The following is a 21,875-nucleotide window of genomic DNA, read 5'->3' on the forward strand; positions in this document are numbered from 1 at the left end:
GATGGGTCAGAAGATGTCTCTTTCTCTAGGTCTGTTTTTTTCAACTGACAACTTTAAGAGGTGTGGACTTCAACTCCCAGAATTCCCCAGCCAGCATACTGGCTGGTGAATTCTGGGAGTTGAAGTCCACACCTCTTAAAGTGGTCAAGGTTGAAAAACATGGCTTTTAGGTGATTCTCGGGGTACCAAAACTCTTTTAAGATGCTTTTTAGTTTTCCTTACTGATGGAGGTGGCAGAACATGGTTCTTCTTCTTCTGCACATGTTCCCGTCACTCGCAAAGTGGAAAAGGCCAATTGGAGAGTTTGCCTTTTCCAGTTTGCAAAACGTGATGGGAAGGTATTCTGTTTGGATTTAACGGAAACAAACAAGCCAGAAAAATTTGGGACCAAGGAAATGCATGTTCAGTGGCACACTGAATGTTCATACACACACACACACACAATTTGGTGCTGATGCCTAAATAAATGCAAGATCCCTCCCCAGTCTGCCTTTGAAGAAAACGCTGCAACACATTTTTGTTAAACTGAACAAAACTAAGTTTTTAAAAAAATCAGATCTCCACCCCCTCCCCACCAGCCAAAATAGCTAGCTCAATTATTTTGTTTCGATTCCTCCTCCACTTTCTGTAACCTCTCCCTTGGGTTGCCTTCTGGAGAACCTGAAAGCCTTTTGTGCTTTTTCGTTTCTCCCGGTTCGCAGCTGGATGGGAGACCACGAGGAAATCTCAGGGCCGCAGGCCGGCCTGGGAAGTGTAAAAGGGTAGGAATTCCTGAAAAGCTGCATTGGCAACTTCCCTTCTCCGGCCGAGAAAACTGCGCAGTTGTTTCCATCAGGCATCAAACCCGCCTGGAGGGAGGTTCCCCCTTCTGAAGACCCCCCTCGCGCTTGAGGCCAATAAAGAGTTAACCGCGCCCCCCCACGACCCAGACGAGCCCCTTCCTTGTCCTCCGCCTCCGCCTCCGCCGGGAGCGAAGTGAAAGCCGAGGGGTGGGGAAAAAAGAGCCGGCGGCGGCCGCGCCTTCGCAGCCTGCCCAGTTTGCATCGGTGGCCCCGGCAACAGGCAGCCGGCACAGACCGGGAGGCCCGGGAGGAAGATGCCTCGTCGGGCCGGGAGCCCGCCTCGCCCGCCGCGCGCTTCTCCCCGCGGTCCGCAGTAGAGCAGGCGACGCCGCAGGAGCCGAGCCCGCCGCGATGGCCGTGCAGGCGGCTCCCCTCCCGCCGCCCCACCCGTTCGCCCCCTTCGGCTTCCCGCCGGCCGACTTCGGGGCGCTGCAGAAAAGCTACGGCGACGGGGGCGCGCTGCTGCTGCTGGAAGGCGGCGGCAGCGACGCCGGGGACTTCCGCGAGGCGACCCGCGAGCTGCTGAGCTTCATCGACTCCGCGTCCAGCAACATCAAGCTGGCGCTGGACAAGCCGGTGAAGTCCAAGCGGAAAGTCAACCACCGGAAATATCTGCAGAAGCAGATCAAGCGCTGCACCGCCCTCATCGGAGCGCCGCCGCCCGCGAACCCGGAGGCGGCCGCGGCCGCCGCCGCCTCCGCCGCCGCCCCCGCTCCGGGCAACGCGACTCCGGCCGCCACTCCGGCCCCTAGCGCCGCGCCCGCGGGCAAGCCGGCGCCGGCGCCGGCGCCATCTGGCGGCGGCGCGGCGCCCTGCAAGCCCCCGGCCAAGCGGGAGCCCAGCGCGCTGCAGAGCAGAAGCTTGGCGGCGCTTTTCGACTCCCTGCGCGCGCCGCCCTTCGAGCGAGGGGGCGCCGCGGCCGCTGCCGTCGCCGCGGCCGCTGCTCCCGCCAGGCCGGGGGGCGGCAAGGACGCGGGGCCGGGGCCGCCGGCTGCGGGCGCCTGCAAGAAGGTGCCGCTGCGGAACCGCAACCTGCCCCTCTCCTTCTTCACCGAGCCGGCCCCCAGCCGCGCGCCCGGGGCCGCCGTGGCGCCCAGCCCCGCCGGCTTGGAGGAGCCCGGCGGCGGCGGCGGCGGGCCGGGGCTGTCGGTGGCCGAGGAGCTCTTCGACCTGCTGGCCGCCCCCGACTACCGCGGCTTGCTCCCGGAGCCTCCGGAGCCGCCGGCCGTCTTCCAGGGCGCCAGCCTGCAAGCGCCGGAGCTGCCTCTGGAGCCGGCGTTGTACGAGGCGCTGCCGCCGCTGGCGCCCCTGCTGTACGCCGAGCCCCCGTTGCGCGCCCTCCCGGCCCTCTACGCCGCCGCCGCCGCCGCCGCTTCGGACCCAGCGGCGCCCTTCTTTCCCGACTGCCCGCTGCCGCCCCCGGCGATGCCCTACGATTACGCCCCGGGCTACAACCGGGGGGCGCCTTATCCAAGCCTTTAGTCTCGGGGAAGGAAGAGGCGAGGAACCGGGGGGGGGGTCGCGGGCTGGGAATGGCGGGTCCCCAGCGGAAAGGGGCAAAGCGGGCGAGGTATGGATGTGGGAGCGCGCGGGGCCCCGGGAGGTGGCACCCATCCACCCACCCGTAGGATACCGGCTGAAGGAGAAGACTGCGCGGGAAAGACTTGCCCTGCCTGATGGGCTGGACTACATCTCCCATCTCCTCATCATCCTGCAGCCTCACCTTTGATTGTGCAGACTTGGGGCCTTCCTTCGTAGCTGGGAAGCCCATGTTGAACTTTGGGGCGTCCGGAAAGGTTTTGACAGCTAAAAGTCTGGGCGGCGGCGACGGCGGCTGGGGAGTGACTTACCTGAGAATGGTTCCTCTCTTGACAGAAGAACCCGTCCGTTCCAGACGTTTGGGGAGGCCCCAGAACAGTCAGCTGGTGTAAACTTTTAAACTGAGATAACTTTGGAATGTAACTTTTTCATGCTCTTATGGGCCAGTTTTTTCCAAGCAGAACAACTCTGGTTATTTTGGGGGAAATCATGTTGGCAAGGGGAATGGGGATTTATCTGCCTAAGTCAACTTCCAAAACGAAGTAATTTCTAAATCCCACTTCTCTGTTTGCACCGCTGAATCTGAAGTTGAGTGTGCATAAGTGAAAAACTCCATGCCAATTGTTCCCTGAAGCGGGCATATGAAGGGCGCAACCCGGGCTCATTTATAGGAGAGGAAAGTTAGATTTACTTTTGTGCAAACCTGCAAAAGGTGGGGATGGGGAAGGGGTTCTTGATGCAGAGTTTTGACACTTGAGATTCCCTTTCCACTACAAGTAGGACCTGGGGGAAAAATAATGCTTGGGCGAGTCGGTTTTGACTGATACGGACAACGCCGATAGACTAGTGGCCTATATATGCAGCAAATCTGGTTCCTGCGTTACTGTGGTCAGACAAGAATATCTATATCCTGCAGATGTTATTCCTCCTTTCTAAGCTGCAACCCTGGGGGAAGGGAAAGAATGAAGAAAAATCTCATCTGCTTTTTTAAATAATGCTATATACAGGCTTCTTTCCCTTAAGCTGTCAGAGAGAGTTACATAGATGTTCCATCATCTCATGCGCCCGTGCGCAAAGTTTTACATGATTTTATTTACGTGGAACTTATTTTTTCAGTGTATATCCAATTTGGTTATATTCGGTTATAATGATCACCAGGAGGCAGAACTTGACTGGTTTCATGCTATTTGGGACTCTTCAGATGTACAGTACATAGCTACAAAACTTTTTATGGGGTTCAAGCCCTCTATTGGGAATTGAACTCATGGGCCATTGGGCTTTAGATGACTACATACAGGTAGTCCTTGCTTAACAACCATTCGTTTAGTGATGGTTTGGACTTATGATGGTGCTAAAAAAAGCGACTTATGACCATTCCTCACACTTATGACTCTCGCAGTGTCCCTGTGGTCATGTGATCACAATTTGGGTGCTTGGCAACCGGTTTGCATTTATGACTGTCGCAGCGTCTCGTGGCCATGTGATTGCCATTTTCAACCTTCCTAGCCAGCTTCTGGCAAGCAAAATCAATGGGGAATCACTTGATTGCTTAATGACGATGTGGTTTGTTTAACACCCGCGCTGATTCGTTTAATGACTGATGCAAAAAAGATCATAAAATAGGGTGGGATGCACCTAATGACTGCTTAACTTAGCAACCGAAATTCTGGTCCCAGTTGGGGTCGTTAAGCGAGGACTACCTGTACAGCATGTTAGTTTTAGGAGCCATCCAGGTTCTGGTGCTCAGTGGTGCTGGAGGAAGAGAGATGTAGAATTCTGTATATAGAATATATAGAATCATGGTGCAGTGTTTGAACCCCACAGAATCAGATGTGGCGATGTACATCTGATGATTCCCAGAAAGGATGAGACTGGTCATATCCTGCTTGCTCATGCTGCATTCATGTACAGCACAGAATTGTTTGGATAAGGATGTATGGGAAAAGGGGTTGTGCCCAAGTACAGCATTACCCATGACCATCATTCATAGTTTTAGTGCACGCATACAGACCAGGCTAGATAGCATTTTAGATGGGTATTACTTGTCCCTTCATTGGATGTTATTAATCATGAAAGGTTAATCATGCACATGTGTTTTCTGTGGATTTTTCTAATACAAGGGTGTGCAACATCTATCAGCGCAAAGTCAACATTAGGCTTTTCTAATGCTTCTGGGTGACCAGCTTGCAAAAGTGGGTTCTCATGGGTGTTCTTGTGAACAATCTAAATTGAACCTGGAATGATGTGATAGAATTCTGATCTATGCTCTATAAGACTGTGGTGGTGGAAAAGCTGCTGCACATTCAGACTCCTTGATATGACTCTGAGACGCTCATTCTGTATAAATTGGGAGCTTTGTGCATGAGATATGAATGTAGTCTTAAGTTTGTAAAGTGCAGGATCTTGCCTCCTCATTCTGCAAAAAGCACAGCTCAGTTGGCATCTACCTGTTTCTCCCACAGTTTCCTTGCTGTTCAGATTGCTAATGCACCATATTCACTGCAATTATAGCAATGTATCTGCCAAGAAAATCTGTTATGCAGATTCCACTCAAAGATGTACAGGTAGTCCTCACTTAATAACCACAATTGGGACTGGAATTTCAGTTGCTAAGCGAAATGGTTATTAAGCGAATCCAACCTGATTTTACGACCTTTTTTGCAGCAGTCGTTAAGCCAATCACTGTGGGTGTTAAGCAAGCCACGTGGTTGTTAAGCAAATTATGCTGCTTCCATATGATTTTGCTTGCTGGAAGCTGACTGGGAAGGTTGAAAATGGCAATCACGTGACTGCAGGAAGCTGCAACGGTCATAAATGTGAACCGGTTGCCAAGTGCCCAAATTGTGATTATGTGACCATGGGGGATGTGGCACCGGTTGTAAGTGCGAGGACCAGTAGGAAGTTGGAACTGTCACTAAACAAATGGTCATTAAGTGAGGACTACCTGTAATGGTTTTTGAAACACTTGATATGTCTATTGGAGCTGACATGGAAGAAATTGCTGCTGGATTTCCCTAGTGTGGTTTTTACCCTCAGGATAATGATATGCACATCATAAAGGGAAGAAGATAGGACAGGCTAGATGTAGATAGTAAAATAAATATACAGTAGCCAGATCAAATTGATGGAGCAAAGAACAGGATGATCAGTTCCCTCCAAGAATAAGCATAAATGCAACTCAAATTTTGGGAAGGTGTATTTTGGGAAGGTGTTCGTAGTCTTAGGGACTACGAACATACATCCGTTTGTTGAATGGATTGCCAAATTCTGAGGAAGGGCTGGGGGTTAATCCATTTTGATCAGTAGGATTCTGCTCCGCCTCCCTCTGATGGCTAGCAAAAACAAGATATAAAAACCCTTGGAAAGGTCCCTCTTTCGGGGGGGAGATGGGCAGTGGCAAAATTTGATAAATACATTCGTATTTAATTTAATGCCTCAGCAGACGATGAATTTAACGTCTGCTTCTGACAAAAATTATTCTGAGAATATTTTATAAGCTCCGGGCAACAGTGTTTGTCCCATGTTACCGCCACCCAATGCACACAGTTAAACCTCTCCTGGATCACAGCAGATGACTTCAGTCTTGGCCCCGTTCCCTTGGGAATTGTTTACAGGGAATTAATTTCTCTCCCTTCCTAGTGTTGAATGATCTTCAGAACTCTGGTGTTATGTATTCTGCAATATAAAATGGAGAGGTATTTAATTCCTTGGGGTAGTATTTCGATGGAATGCAATAAATGGTGTGGTTGCGGTGTTCTTTAGCATTCAGTTTAACTTTAGCTGTTGCACTGATAGCATTATTGTGAGCTGTGACTAATGATTTGCAACTTCAGATTTTGAAGAACTGCCCCCTGCTGCTCCTGAGTTACTCTGTTCTTGCAATGCTGGTGTCTCTTCCTGTATATTGTGATTTCAGGCCTGTATTTTCATTAGAGGGTGAAAACCCGTGTTTCTAATTCAAGAAAATGACAATGCAAAGTGTTGTTACTAAATCCTGAAACTTCAGCCTTGGACAGGTTGCACTAGAGCAGAATTTTTAATGTAAAGTGCCGTGTAGCTGATAAATGTTAGGAAGCAGTATCCATAAACCCCAACTCGCGTTGTGCTAAGCCTGGCTTTGCTAACCATGGTTAGTGAGTAAAAGGTGGCTGGGCTCTGCAGTGTACAAAGCCATAAATCGCGGATGACTGAACCATGGATTCTCACAGCGCACAAGGCCAAAAGAAAGCAATTGTATTTTTGGCTTAGGGCAGCGTGTGAGGCCAAGGCTGCAGGTTCCGAGTGCGTCTGTTTTAGGTTTGCACAGTCAACAATGTATCAAAAGATACTGCAAAGATTAATTTTGGGACTATTCAAGGCGGGCTAATGCAAACCGAAGCAGCTCTACTGATCCCGTTTGCAACACTCGTGAACTTGCTGAGGCCGTTGAGAACAACACCACTGGAGTCATCTTGTGTACAAAACAGAATTTGAGAATTAAGTTATGCTAATTAAAGTCTGTCAAGCTGCACCATGCTTTAATGATCAATGACAAGCAGTTGGAGGGCCGAACGCAGAGAGTGCCTTGGTGCAGATCAACCCCCCACCCCCCATTTGGGGTGGAAAGTGAGTTGGAGAACTTCCAAGCGTAGAAAAACCCTTGAAATAAATTCGTTCTTAACTCTGGTTAAGTGTTTGGCTGTGGGTTGTTTGCTTCCATGCATCCTCAGGTTTTTTGGGGGGGGGGGGTGTACAAGAGAAGAGCCACAGTTAATGTGGAAAGGCAGTTTTATACCAGTCATGATAACAGTGGAATACTACTACAGGTAGTGCTCGATGTATGACCATAATTGGAACCAGAATTTCTAATTTCATTTATTTAAGAGGTAAGTTTCACTCTTTATTTTTAGTTTAAGAACACTGATAATGCGTATATATAGGCCTACCCATGAAACGAATATAATAATTTTGCAGCTTCTGGCCTCTATTTGAGCCTGAATGTGCAGGGGTTCCCCGAGGCCTGGAAAATATTTCAAGGGTTCCTCCAGGGCCAAAAGGTTGCTTTACTGCTACTCCAGCTTTCCTGCAGCACATGGGAAGAATCCACCAGCTGATGTTGGGGGTGCTAAGCCTTCCTTTCCCCATGATTGACATCCTTTCGGTGAGTTTTCATAAACTCTCCCGTTGATGGTCCAAAGCCGGTAATAATTCATCTGCCATTTAATCAAGATTCCCTTTCCAGAACAGAAAGATAAATGACGTTACAAAGAGCCTGAAAAACAAAAGCTGGAAAATATTTCAAGGGTTCCTCCAGGGCCAAAAGGCTGCTTTACTGCTACTCCAGCTTTCCTGCAGCACATGGGAAGAATCCACCAGCTGATGTTGGGGGTGCTAAGCCTTCCTTTCCCCATGATTGACATCCTTTCGGTGAGTTTTCATAAACTCTCCCGTTGATGGTCCAAAGCCGGTAATAATTCATCTGCCATTTAATCAAGATTCCCTTTCCAGAACAGAAAGATAAATGACGTTACAAAGAGCCTGAAAAACAAAAGCTACAAAAAGCCACAAAAGCTGAGATTAAAATGGTGGCTTGCTTTCTAAAATGGTCTCAGTAGGAATAATCTGAGCTTGCAAAAATGATCTGTCCTTCTGAACATTTATACACAGGCATCTGAGGTCGCATGGGGGCTCTTGACAACACCTTCCTGGCTTTTTTTCCCACTCAAGATTAATAGTTTTGGCTCATATCTGCCTTCCTAGACCCAACCCAAGTGGAGGCTTCTTCATCTTTTTCAAAAGTTTTATTTCTATAATGAAATCAAGAACAAGGAAAAACAGGCAAATACAGAAAAAACAAAAACAAGTTTAAAACAAGGAAAAGAACAAAAAGCAAAGGAAAAAACCACATTTTAATACACATAGAAAACAACTCAGCTTTAAATCTTCACTGTATAGAGCAGTTTTTAAAAACTTGGTGATTTTAAGATGCGTGGACTTCAACTCCCAAAATTCCCCAGCCAGCATCTTAACTGGGATAGAGAATCACTGATTAGTCTTTCCAGTACATGGTTAAAAAGCCAATTCATAAGCAGGGACTGAACATGTATCATCAAGCCTAGATCATAAATCGCGGGTGGACCTGAAGAACAATTTTTTTTGCCGTATCCCCATGGCCAATAAATCCGTAATTCTTCATAGAGACAAATTCCACTTTTCCCCCTAAATAATTCAAAATCATGTTCACATCTCTAAACCCAGAACCGTCTTCACAAACTTATGGCTGGCTGTTCAGCTCAAACTGGCTGACAATGGGGCAACCCATTAGGATCCCCATATGGGGATGTGTCACCTCCATGATTTTACACTTCCAACATATAGCCCATTTATGGTGGAGTCCTTGGTGCTCTCTGAGCTTGGTTGGTTGCTTGCAGACATTTCATTACCTGATTAGGTAACATCATCAGTGCTGGTGAGTGTGGGGTTTGCTCCTTCCTACAGGGAGAAAACCCCACCCTCACCAGCACTGATGATGTTCCCTAGATGGGTAATGAAATGTCTGCAAGCAAACAGCCAAGCTCAGAGAGTGCCAAGGACCCCATGGTTCAACCCTGAGCTACAGATAATTCTCTTCTCTTCTTAGCTTCATCTCTCTTAGCCTTCTGGAAAGCTCTTAAAACATGGTTTTTCCAACAACCTTGGGGATCCCATGGGGGGCCTGCAAGATGGCTGCATTGTGCTTAGGAGGTGGTTATTCTCCCGCAATCTTGTTTTTTAGTTATGTTCAATTGTTCTTAACGGTTGTTATATTTATTTTTCATGGTTGGTTGGTTGTAGGCTACCAAGAGTCACGTTACTGAGATGGGCGGCTATATACATTGGCTAAATGAAGAAATAAACGAGCCACCTTCCCTTCAAAATCAATTTTTTTCTCAAATGAAAGCACTGACTTTCCCAGAGTTAATTCTGCCTCTGTTTGAGTTAGGTTTACATCTTCCAAAGGAATGCAGAGCAACCTTTCAACTCTGTATTATAAGTGGTGTGCACAAAGAGGTCCAAACTGGCTAAATAACAGCTCTCATCCCAAGATAAAATCTTGCCCCTATATTTATTCATTTATTTATTACTCTTATTTAGCCACCGCCCATCTCCCCCAGAAGAGGGACTCTAGGCGGTTTGCAATAAAATCCCACATAAAACATAAACATTAAAATCACATAAAACAGTTATAATAAAACACAATAAATAAATAAAATTTATGTCCAGGAATTAGGAATTTCCTAGTGGAACACATGGGGCATCTTGCTGGAGAAGACTGGAGAAACTGAGGAGGTATAGCTTTCTTTGCAATGAGAATGGAATTGAAGTAGATCAGTGTTTTTCCAACTTGGCAACTTTTAAGATGTGTGGAGTTCAACTCCCAGAATTCCCCAGCCAGCATGGCTGGCTGGGGAATTCTGGGAGTTGAACTCCACACATTTTAAAGTTGCCAAGTTGGAAAAACACTGAACTAGGTGAACCTTAGAAACCGTAAGAGGAATTCCCCAGCCTTATAGTGAACTTACAGTGAGTTCATTAAGTCATAAGTCTCTTTGAATGCTTTTAAACTCTTCTAGATTTCTTGCCACCTGGGCTAAGTTACTTTTTATAAGATAAGCTGCCAAATGACTTACTTTCTCTCCCTCCCTTCCATTCCTTTCCCAGCCTCCCCACAATGAGTCACATATGTGAAATGGGTGGCTATATAAATTTAATCAATCAATCTCTCATAAATGGGGTGAATTCAGGAAAAATGACCTGAGGCTATGATAAACTCCCCCTTCCCACTAAGGAATAGGACAGCAGTTTTCTTCTGCATACCACCTGGCACTGTGGTCTGGAGGGGCCCTAAAATGAAATTAAAAAATAAAAAGCATATTGCCCAACAATGTCAACAAATCTGAAGAGCTCTCAATGTCCAATAAAAATTTCAGCTTAAATCTTGACATTGGTGGTTTCATGAAATTTGGTCCGTTGACTTTTTGGAATTACTCTTTTGGTACTGAAATAATCGAATGGGTCACACGTTGGCTCCCAAAGACTGAAACAGCTCCTGATCGTATGAGAGTTGAAAACTGAATGGAAGATGGTGCAGGTCATTCTTTTAAAACTGCAGTGCTCCTTAGTCTTAAAAAATTCAACTCCCCTATTTCTTTATCAGTCCAATATTAGGGTCAACAAATCTTGAACTGGGACTGCGTTTTGAATGTGCCGCTGGCAACTTGTGGGAGGAATATGGAAAAACGTCACTGGAACTTTTAATGTGAATTGAAGCTGATCCAAGGGATTAACATGCTCATCTACAACTCTCACTGCCAATGGTAACAAGGTTTCTCCTAGCATATGGAGAATTAGCAGGGTGGGTATCTATAGCCTGAATTGTACATTCACAGTTGCTGGAGACACTCATGCAAGGTTTCTCAACCAGGGTTCCGTGGAACCCTAGGTTCTGCGAGAGGTCACTAGGGGTTCCCTGGGAGATCACAATTTATTTTAAAAATTATTTCAAATTCGGGCAACTTCACATTAAAGAGGTAAGTTTCATTTTCATTTTTCGGACACTGTTCATGCATATATACAGGCCTACCCATGAAACAAATACAATCATTTTGTAACTTGTGGCCTATATTTGAGCCTGAACGTGCAGGGGTTCCCCAGGCTGGCAAATATTTCAAGGGTTCCTCCAGCGTCAAAGGGTTGAGAAAGGCTGCACTCATCAAACTGTGGCTCAAAAACTATGGAATGAACTTCTCATATAAAATGTGCATCTCTGTTTCAAGATCTTCAGGTCAGGAAAATCTTTAATGGAGAAAGTCCTTTAGCACCATCATGTGGATTCCACTGAATACTACATCACCTCAGTTTATTTTCATGAATTGGACCTGGGTAGCATCCTAAGCAATCCTAAGACTGTAAGCTAGACTTACAGAAGTCAAAGAAACAGTTTTAAGTCCATGAAAATTGTAATGATTTTGTTGGCAATAATTTTTACTGCTCTGAGAGTGAAACCCAAAGATAAGAAGTCATTTCATCATTGGGAAGATCTGATAGGAGTCCCAACCTTTCCCAATCTTTCACCAAGTAGTATTTGAGTCAGAAGAAAATCAAGCACCTCGTCATACTGGAGTAATAAAGAAATACTACACTAAGATGAGTTTGAGTCTTGCCGACCACATGGCCATGTACATATAGTTTTCTTGGCAAGATTATGGAAGCAATTTACCAGTCCTTTTAATATGTGTTTCCTGGTGATCCCATCAGATCCAATCTTGCTTAGTGTTTGCCTTTAGTAGAGTCTCAGTCAATACTTCCCCTTTTCTTACATTGGAGTACCACTGTGCAGTGAAGAATTCATTTGCCTTAGTCTAGGTCAGTGTTTTTCAACCTTGGCAACTTTAAGATGCGTGGACTTCAACTCCCAGAATTCCCAGCCAGCAAGCTGGAAGCGGCCCGCTCTTCGAGCGGCCGTCTTAGCCCAAGCGGTGGCGGTGGGCGGCAGTCGTAGACTTCGCGGTGGGACTCCCGAAGAGCGGAGAAGAGGCCCCGGGAAGCCGTGTTTCGGAGGTCGGTGCCGGAAGAAAAGCGGGCGGCCGGGCGGGCTGGCCGGCTTCCCCTGGTCAGGAGGAAAAAGCGCGCTTGGCCTTCGGCGGCGGCGGCGGCGGCGGCGAGGGCCAAAACTCCTCCAGCGCGTTTCGTAATTCCTCTCCTCCCCCCTCCCTCCGCAGGTTCTAAGAGGAAGAGCGGGAGAGAGAGAGGCGCGCGCGGGGACGCCAGGGAGGGGCTGGCGCGTTGCCATGGCAGCCCGCGGCGGGGTCCCGGATGCAGGTCTTGCGTCGTCGCCTTCTTAAGGCTTCCCGGCGGCCGGCTGTCAGCGGAGGGGTCGGTGTAGCGTAGCGGGGCCGGGCTCGTTCTGCGCGGTGGCGCAGGACGAAGGCAAGCGCACCGCGATCGAGCCCCGGGCGCTCCCTCCTCAGGGCAGCCGTGCGAGGCACGGCTGCGGATGATGGCCTGTGGAGTTAACAGGGAGTTGTAGCTCCCTGAGTCTTTTTCTGAGCCCACCTCGCTGGGTTGTTGTGATGGGAGCCTTGAGCTGCTGCAGAAAAGCGGGGATCCCAAGGAAAAAGGATTAATTTAGGGTGGCCCTTTATAGAGCAGCCCATCTTGTGGTTGCACTTCTGGCTAGGAAAAGTGCGAGAAAAACCAAATAATAATAATAATAATAACAACTATTATTACACTTCTTCTTCGCTCCCGTGACTTACATGAACTTAAATTAAGAACTTTTTAATATCTCCCTCCTGGATTGTATATTTATTTTTATATTTCAGTATACTGTTTTTATTGTATTTTAACCTGTGTTTATCTTTGTTTTATGTGCTCCTTGAGTGAGATGGGCAGTGACAAAATTGGAAATAGAAATAAATCAATAAAATGATAATGATAATGATAATAATAATAATTCATGGCCTCTGTGACTTACATGAATTAAAACTAAGAAATTTTTAATATCCCCATCTTGGATGTTATATTTATATTTAAGGATTCTGTTTCTATTGTATTTTAACCTTCATTTATGTAGTTAGTTAGTTTCCCTTCCGCCGTTATTATTTTTATACCTAAGTCAAGGTGGCAAAGGTACCTAATAGTCCTTCCTCCTCCTGTTTTCCCCACAACCACAACCCTGGGGGGTGAGTTTGGCTGAGAGAGAGTGACTGGCCCAGTCACGATTGATTGATTGATTGATTGATTGATTGATTAAAGGCTGCCCCATGGGGCAGTCTGAGCCGATCTTGTCATGATTGTGATGAGAAAACTGTCCTCCCGAGGTGGCCCGTCCAGGCCCTGGCCAAAGCCACAGCCCCGCAGGGAACTCAGCCCATGGGAGCAGGAAAGGCAAACAGCAGGGGGCCTGAGCACACAGCGCCTCCTCTCTGCGGCCCGGGGGAATTACACCTCGCTCAGGTTCCGAGGAGGCGGGCACACTGTAGCACAGCAACAGCCAAGCTCTAGCGTATAACTGGCTGGCGGGGAAATCCACAGGGTGGCCTTCCAACCAGCGTGCGCTGTACCTGCTCTTGGGAAAGAAACCCACCTCTGCTCCAGCCACTGCCTGGGTCTTTTCATTCCCGGCTCGGGACGACCCCTCGGTAAGTTTTCCTTCCAACGCTTGTATGAAACAAGATTGGTAACGGTTCGGGTGCTATGGGAAACACCAGGATCTCTCTTCTGCTAGATTGGTAAAAGGCAAACGCTGTGTCTAAACATGTGTTTGCTGATCTGTCCATAGTCCCACCACTTTCTCCATATTAAGGCATCAAGTGGGGACTGGGGATGAGGAGACTTTATCCAGAAATTATAAAAAGCAAAGTCTTATAAAACATTACAGTTCTCCCACTGCTTCTATCGGTATGGGGTTTGGTGTGGTTGCACTTTTCAATGTTTTATTCATTTGGGGCTGGGTAGGTTTTGGGCCACCAGATCTTCCACCCTTGGTCCTATGGAGGAGATGTTCTTCTGGGTCAAACTGTAGTTGGAGGCTATTGACCTGGGCTTCTAAAGTTTTAAAGGTATTTTTATGCTGCTGCATGTACAGTTCTGAACATTCTTATTGAGATGTAGAGAGCCAGTCTGGTGTAGTGGTTAAGGCACCAGGCTAGAAACCGGGAGACCGTGAGTTCTAGTCCCACCTTAGGCACAAAGCCAGCTGGGTGGTCTTGGGCCAGTCACTTTCTCACAGTCCTAGGAAGGAGGCAAAGGCAAGCCACTTCTGAAAAATCTTGCCAAGAAGACTGCAAGGACTTTTCCAGGCAGTCTCCGAGAATCAGACACAATTGAATGGATGAAAAAAAGAGATATATAAGTATTATTCTCTGTCCCAGCACCTGCCCTCTGGAATGAGGTTGCCCCTGAGCACTGGTTGGCATTCCAAAGGGGCTTATAGACCTGGCTCTTCTCCCAGACCCTGTGCTAAGGTGTCATGTTCACCGTTTCAATGTGCTTGGTACATCGTAACGTTTCGCATGTCATTAGCCAGATACATGTTTGATCTCAGAAGGGAGGAAGATTCCTCTTTGGGAAGTTCTTATCTGTTGGCTGCCGGGTCGGAATGTATTTGGGTTATCTCATGTGTTCAAGGTTGCTTTCCCAGGATGTGCAGAAAACGGTTGCTGGCACCTGGGAGGGGGGGTGGTTGCTATGGCTAGTAGGGGGGAGGGATTATGTTTGTAGCCGAGGGTTTTTAGTTTGTATTTGGCGCGCTTTTGGTCATTCTCAGCTTTCTCTGTATCTGCCTTAATTTCCTTAATAAATCAGATTTCATTTAGCGACCTCTTGTGAGTCTGAGTATTTGGGATAGGCAACCATTACATAAAGCTGAGAATCTAAAACTTCAAACCCCGCGGGCCCCTTTCCAGGAAAAGACAGGTTTGTCCGATCCTGTGAGGGAGAGTGCCGGCGATGACCGATCCCAATGTGCTACTGGCGGAGAGTGAGGGGTTGAGTGAGGGAGAGCCCGATTCTACCGTGGTGTGCCCCGACAGACCCCCCCTGGGCAAACTCTCAGCAATTCAGGAGGAGGCAAGTTCGGGGTCGGAAGGCGAAGCTGCGGGCATGAAAACCACGCCCGAGACCACAGTAACCACCCCGGGCGAACTGGTCACCTGGGACGACAGCAGGGGGGACTTCTCGGAGGCGAGGGGTTCATCCTGGAGGCAGAGGTACCCGCTGTCACCCACGGTAGTTCAGGTGCCGCCGAGGGGGGACTCCCCCACTCCAGACCGAATCCGGGTGCTGGAGTCGAAGATGGACTCTCTGGAACTTATCCTGCAGAAAATGAGCATGGACCTGAGTTCGCTGAAAGAAGTGCGGGACGGGTCAAGCCAGCGGCATTCGACCCCTTCCTCCCAGGTGCAGTCCCCGGAACGGAGAAGGGCAGCACGGCCGCGAGAGGAAGACCGGGCTCACCGAGTGGAACTAGCGTCGCCGCCCGTTCCTGAGCGGAGGTGGGCGGGAGCTGTCAGAGCAGCCGAAACCCCAGTGGGGGGGTGCAGCCCATCGGGCGGAGGATTGAGGGACTTCCCTATCAAGTTCGACGGGGACCCGACAAAACTCTCATTCTTCCTAACGAATGCCAAGGCGTACATGGAAGAGTGGGGGTCGCTCTTTCGATCGGAAAAAGTGAGAATCATCACCATTGCCACCAAGCTTAAGGGGAGGGCAGCGGACTGGTATGTACAGATGTGCCAGTCGGAAGCTCCTGAACTGGAGAAATTCGATGAATTCCTCTGGGCTCTACAGCATCATTTCGAGGATCCCTTAGCCAAGGAGCGGGTGAAGTGTGCCTTGAGAGAACTCAAGCAGGGATCGAGAACGGTGACTGACTACGCGCTGGAGTTTAAGGCACTGGCGGGGAAGGTGGAAGATTGGTCACAGGCAACGGTCATTGAACTGTTCAAGGATGGCCTAAACACCGAAGTGCTGCGCTGGTCGTTGGGACGAGATGACCCTGACAGCTTGTACGAGTGGATCCAGCTCGCTGGAAAGGCTGAGCATGCCCATGAGGTGTTTGCGCAGAGACGAGCAACGAAGTCGGGACGAGACGGAAAACCCACCCGCCCGTCGGGCTCCTTGGGAAGATCCGGACAACGTTCCTGGGAAGAGGAGAAGGAGCGTCAGTACGCGAAGGGGCAGTGCCTGCGTTGCGGCAAGGAGGGGCACCGCGCGGCGGCGTGCCCGAGGGCGAAGGGTGACGACCGGCAGGGGAAGTCGACTGCGAAGTCCCCTTCTCTACCGAGGAAAATGAAAGCAGCTGTGGCCGACAGTGAGTTGGAAAGCGTGCCGTTCTATGGGGACGAGGGGGAACCCGAATTGCTACAGCCGGCGGGAAACGCCAGCCACCTGCTCTAAAGGGCGCCGCAGGGCAGGTGGTGGAAGAGGGGCGCGAGCCTGTGTCGGTGAGTGGCAACTATCGCATTCTCACTGTGAAATTAAAATTGGGATCCCGTTCGAAGACGATAGAAGTGTGGGCAATGATTGATTCGGGGTGTTCACGGTGCTTAATGCATCCCGACGTGGTAGCTGCCTTGGAGCTACCCACCTTTCCGTTGCAAAGACCCATTGCTTTCACCCAACTGGACGGATCCATGGCTGGGGGCAAACCGGTCACGCATTTCACCGGTCTAGTGGCCTTACAAATGGGTAGCCATCGGGAAGGTCTGTCGTTTGTAGTGGCTCCGGTGGGGGGTCCGTTGGTGGTTCTGGGTGTCCCATGGTTGGTCCAGCAGAATCCTCAAATAAATTGGGTCTATCGAACTGTAACCTTTAAGGACGAATTTTATCAAGCACCAGAGGGAAGTGAAGCCCCAGAGGAGGTGGTGGGGGTAGTGGCAGCTGCAACTCCGCAGTGCCCAGTCCCTCCTCTGGAGGGTCTACCGGAGGATTACCAGGCGTTTGCTGATGTGTTTGGGGAGAAAGAAGCGGATCAACTGTCCCCCCATCGGAAAACTGACTGTGCCATTGAGCTGGTGCCTAACACCCAATTGCCTAAGCCAAAGATTTACTCAATGACTCAGAAGGAACTAACTTTGTTACGGGAGTTTGTGGACAAAAACTTGGCACGAGGGTTCATTGAACCAGCCAGCTCACCAGTGGGAGCACCGGTTCTCTTCCGTCCAAAGAAGGATGGGACATTAAGACTCTGTACCGATTTCCGTGGGCTCAGTGCAGTCTCAATATCTAATAAATATCCCGCCTTTGATAAAAGATATCACATCTGGCTAAGGGGAAAATCTTCTCAAAACTGGATTTAAGGGAAGCCTATTACCGTGTAAGGATCCGGGAGGGGGATGAATGGAAAACGGCATTCAATTGCCCATTGGGAGTGTTTCAATATAAGGTGTTACCCTTTGGGTTGGCTGGGGCTCCTGGAGTGTTTATGCAATTGATCAATGAGGTACTCCATGAACATCTGTTTAAAGGGGTATTGGTGTACTTGGATGATGTATTGATTTATACTGAAACTCTGGAAGAACATGTATATTTGGTTAAGCAGGTACTTCACAAGCTCAGGAAAGCTGAGTTGTATGCCAAACTGTCCAAATGTGCCTTCCATCAAACACAAATTGATTATTTGGGGTACAGGATCTCAGATAAGGGCATTAAAATGGATCCTGCTAAAATTCAGGCTATCTTGGAATGGGAACGACCCCGCACCCGTAGGCAACTTCAAAGTTTCCTGGGGTTCAGCAATTACTACAGGTTATTCATAAGGGGGTTCGCTGAAATAGCCTTGCTACTGACTGAGTTGCTTCGGACGAAAGGGGTGGGGGACACCCGCAGGGTAAAAAACCCAGGCGTGCTGCTGAGATGGATGCTGGCTTGTCAGGCGGCGTTCGATAAGCCGAAGGAGTCTTTTACACAGGAGCCGATTTTACAACATCCTGACCCCTCCAAGCCTTTTGTGGTCCAGGTAGATGCCTCTGATTATTCTATCGGAGCCTTGTTGATGCAAGCCGATGGGGCGGGGTGCTTAAAGCCATGTGCCTATCTGTCCCGTAAATTCTCTGAGACAGAGAGACGTTGGCACGTGTGGGAAAAGGAGGCGTTTGCCGTCAAAGCGGCTTTGGACTCTTTGCTCAGCGCCAGAAGTGGTCAGCACGCTGTGGACACAGCCCCAACTGGGAATGCCGGCTGTTACTCGCAGCCAAGCCCGTGCGCAGCAGCCAGCCGGCAGTGATTCAGCGCTGCAAGGCACTTTGTCCATTTCCTCTCAATTGCAACAAAAGTTTCTAAAAGAGCAAAAGACTGATACTTGGTTGCTAGCTAATAAAGACAATGTTACTTTTGATCGGGGATTTGCTTGGAAATCCAACCGTCTCTATGTCCCTGACAGTTTGTGAAAAGACGTTTTACTCCGTTCGCATGATGATAAGGTTGCGGGACATTTTGGGTTTGTGAAAACGTTGCACCTGGTGCGCAGACAGTTTTGGTGGCCCACACTGTGCAAGGATGTCAAGGAGTATGTGGCCTCTTGTTCTGTGTGTGCTATGTCGAAACGCAAAGTGGGCAAACCTCAAGGATTGTTGCAACCAGTGGCTAGTCCTGCTTGCCCCTGGGAAGAAGTGTCTATGGACTTTATAGTGGAGTTACCCCCTAGTCAACGTAAAACTGTGATTTGGGTTGTAAAAGACTATTTCTCTAAGCAAGCTCATTTTATTCCATGTGTGCCCATTCCTTCAGCACAATTAGCCCGCCTATTCCTTGTACACGTGTACAGGTTACACGGATGTCCCTCCCGCTTGATTTCGGACAGGGGCACACAGTTCACCTCTCAATTTTGGTGGGCATTCTTAAAGCTGTTGGGCACTAAACAGGCATTGTCCACGGCGTGGCATCCTGAGACTGACGGAGCCACGGAGGCGCTCAATTCCACATTGGAGCAATATTTGCGGGCTTTCGTGAATTATCAACAAGACAACTGGGTTGATCTCCTTCCTTTTGCTGAGGTTGCCTACAACAACGCGGTTCATCAAAGCACCGGTCAAACCCCTTTTCGCACTGTACGTGGCAGGGATTTTGTCCCTATCCCTGACTTGCCACAGCCGTCCATTTCGCCGGCCTCGCCGGCCGAATGGTCCACACAGCTGGCAGATTCTTGGCCGGTCATCCAACAGGCATTAGCAGACGCCCAGTCTGCTTACAAACAGCATGCTGATAAAAAGCGTGCCCCTCACCCTGCGTTTCAAGTGGGGGACATGGTATATTTGTCTACTAAGTTCATCAAGTTCTCTCAACCTTCGAAAAAATTGGCTCCTAAGTTTGTGGGTCCTTTTCCTATTGTCACACAAATCAACCCTGCGACTTTTAAACTTGATTTGCCGCATAACTTGAAGCGCTTACATCCTGTCTTTCATTGCAGTTTGCTCAAACCCCTGACTCGCTCTGACCGCTGGCATGATCAACCTCCACCACCTCCTCCCATCATGATTGACGGGCAGCAACACTTTGAAGTAAAAGAAATTCTTGACTCACGCCGCCTTCGCAACACGCTGCAGTACCTAGTTCGCTGGAAACACTTCCCCCACCCTGAATGGGTGGCCGCTCACGATGTAGCTTCCCCTGTACTTGTTACTCGCTTCCATAATGCTTACCCTTCCAAACCGGGGCCTTAACGTTTTTTTGGGGGGGCAGTATGTCATGTTCACCGTTTCAATGTGCTTGGTACATCGTAACGTTTCGCATGTCATTAGCCAGATACGTGTTTGATCTCAGAAGGGAGGAAGATTCCTCTTTGGGAAGTTCTTATCTGTTGGCTGCCGGGTCGGAATGTATTTGGGTTATCTCATGTATTCAAGGTTGCTTTCCCAGGATGTGTAGAAAACGGTTACCAGCACCTGGGAGGGGGGTGGTTGCTATGGCTAGTAGGGGGGAGGGATTACATTTGTAGCCGAGGGTTTTTAGTTTGTATTTGGCGTGCTTTTGGTCATTCTCAGCTTTCTCTGTATCTGCCTTAATTTCCTTAATAAATCAGATTTCACTTAGCAACCTCTTGTGAGTCTGAGTATTTGGGATAGGCAACCATTACATAAGGGAGCTGAAAATCCTTGCTGGATGTGGATTGTATATGTTCTTAGTGTTGTTGGCCATATTAACCATATTTATTTATTTATTCAAATTTTATTACTGCCCATCTCCCCCAAAAGAGGGAGGAGGTTTCCTGTAGGTGGTGCTGCTGAGCTTCCTAGCAGGGTTGAAGGGATGGATTGCCATTAATTAAACTTCACAGGTTGGGTGGATGTTGCCTCTGATTTGTAGAAGAAAAGGCAGATGGTTCCTTAGACAGAACTAGAGTATGGAATTTCCTTGCGTTCCAGGTCAGTGAGGGACAATTTCATGTAGTATGCATTTTGGGACACACAGACTGAAACATTAGTTAAAAGTCAAAATGTGAAGCTCCTTGAATGCTGAAATGCCATGTTGCAGGAGGAGGAGGAATATTTGTGCATATATTCGTGAAAATAGCACAAGGATATAGCAAGCAATGCCTTGCCCAAATCAAATCTGCTTGGCTGATCCTGTCATCTAGAGATGGGGGTGCTGTGGGTCCCCCCTACTCAAGAGGTTCATTGGACATGGGCCAGGTGACAGCCCTTTCATGTGGTGGAACACGTTTTATGGAACTCCCTGCCCAAAAGGTACAGGTGGATCTTCTTCTACAGGTGATGGCAAACAGGCCACTGGAGCCTTATTCCAGCTGATTTGGGCTCTTAGGTTAAGAAAATGGTGCCTTTATGTACAGAACAGTACATTGGGATAATGTTGAGGACAAATGTACTATGCGTCCATTTATGGACCGTACAGCTCCATCCTGATGACATTCAGAAAGTCCTTGAAAACTTGGCTGTTCTTCCAGGCCTTGGGGCAAGGTGATGTCATGCACTGCCTACCGCAGAGTAAAACGCAGACTCTGATTCATATGAAAGCAGGTTCCGGTTTATTTCATGCATAGCGTCAGTTACGAAAAAAGCTGAGAGTGAGTGGAGCGCGCCGGTGCGGGGTTTAAATACCCCGCGCCGGTCAGCGCCCCCTCACCCTGGGTTACGTCATCCCCCCTTTGTCCTGCATGCTGTCTTGCCGGTAGGTGAAGGGTTGCAAGGCCCCAGCTGGTGCCCCGGGATCGCCCATCATCGGTTTCCTCATTCAGCCGGTGATTGCTGTCAGCTGGGCGATCTCCGTTGCGCTTGTGCTAACAGCTTGGTGTGCCTCGCGATCCGCTTAGCCTTTGTCTTTTCTTCTTTCTCCTTTGTGAGCTGATGGCTGCTTCCTCCGGCTAGAGTCTGTGGCTGTTGTTGTGCGTGCTATGCTTATCTTGAGTCCCTTCCTCTGCTTCCTCGTTATTGTCATGTGTGCCGTTGTGCTGATGTCTTCAGCTCAACAGCACTCATGACAGGTGATGACTTAACTGCTGTTTGTCATAGGGAGTCTGCCTTCTGGATGCTTATAGTTTACTTCTCTATTTTTATTGTTTCTGCTTTTTAAGTATAAGCCACCTAGAGTCATTTGGAATCGGGCAGCCACTAAATTGCATAAAATAAATTAACCTTTTGGTTTTATGTTTGTTTAAAATTTTTGATTGTTACCATTTATATCTGTTTTTAAACATATTCTTCCTAGTCATTGTTATACCCCACCCCAGATTGGAGTGGGCTGTAAATATGGTAAGTATATCAATTTATGAAAAATGAATGAATTCGTCAAACAAAAATATACCACCTTGTGAAAAATATTTGCAAAGAAGTAGGTAAAATTGCCCCTGAGGAATCTGTATAACGACCAAGTAGCTACAGTAAGAACAGACCACGGAACAACGGACTGGTTTAAGATTGGGAAAGGAGTATGGCAGGGCTGTATCCTCTCACCCTACCTATTCAACTTGTATGCAGAACACATCATGCGACGTGCTGGGCTTGAGGAATCCAAGAC

General features: G+C 48.5%; 1 protein-coding gene across 1 annotated transcript; it reads left to right on the forward strand.

Annotated features, from left to right (window-relative positions):
• The first annotated feature begins 1,098 nt into the window (after positions 1–1,098).
• Positions 1,099–2,324, forward strand: FAM181B (family with sequence similarity 181 member B). The gene has a single exon (XM_063304746.1). It carries the CDS (start codon positions 1,194–1,196, stop codon positions 2,322–2,324), a length of 1,131 nt encoding a protein of 376 aa, XP_063160816.1. The 5' UTR covers positions 1,099–1,193.
• Positions 2,325–21,875: the final 19,551 nt, after the last annotated feature.

This window comes from Candoia aspera, chromosome 5, assembly GCF_035149785.1.
Source record: "Candoia aspera isolate rCanAsp1 chromosome 5, rCanAsp1.hap2, whole genome shotgun sequence".
In the NCBI taxonomy this organism is placed as follows: domain Eukaryota; kingdom Metazoa; phylum Chordata; class Lepidosauria; order Squamata; family Boidae; genus Candoia; species Candoia aspera.

Coding starts and splice junctions, on each gene's coding strand:
- FAM181B (XM_063304746.1), top strand. CDS start 1,194: ATGGCCGTGCAGGCGGCTCCCCTCCCGCCGCCCCACCCGTTCGCCCCC.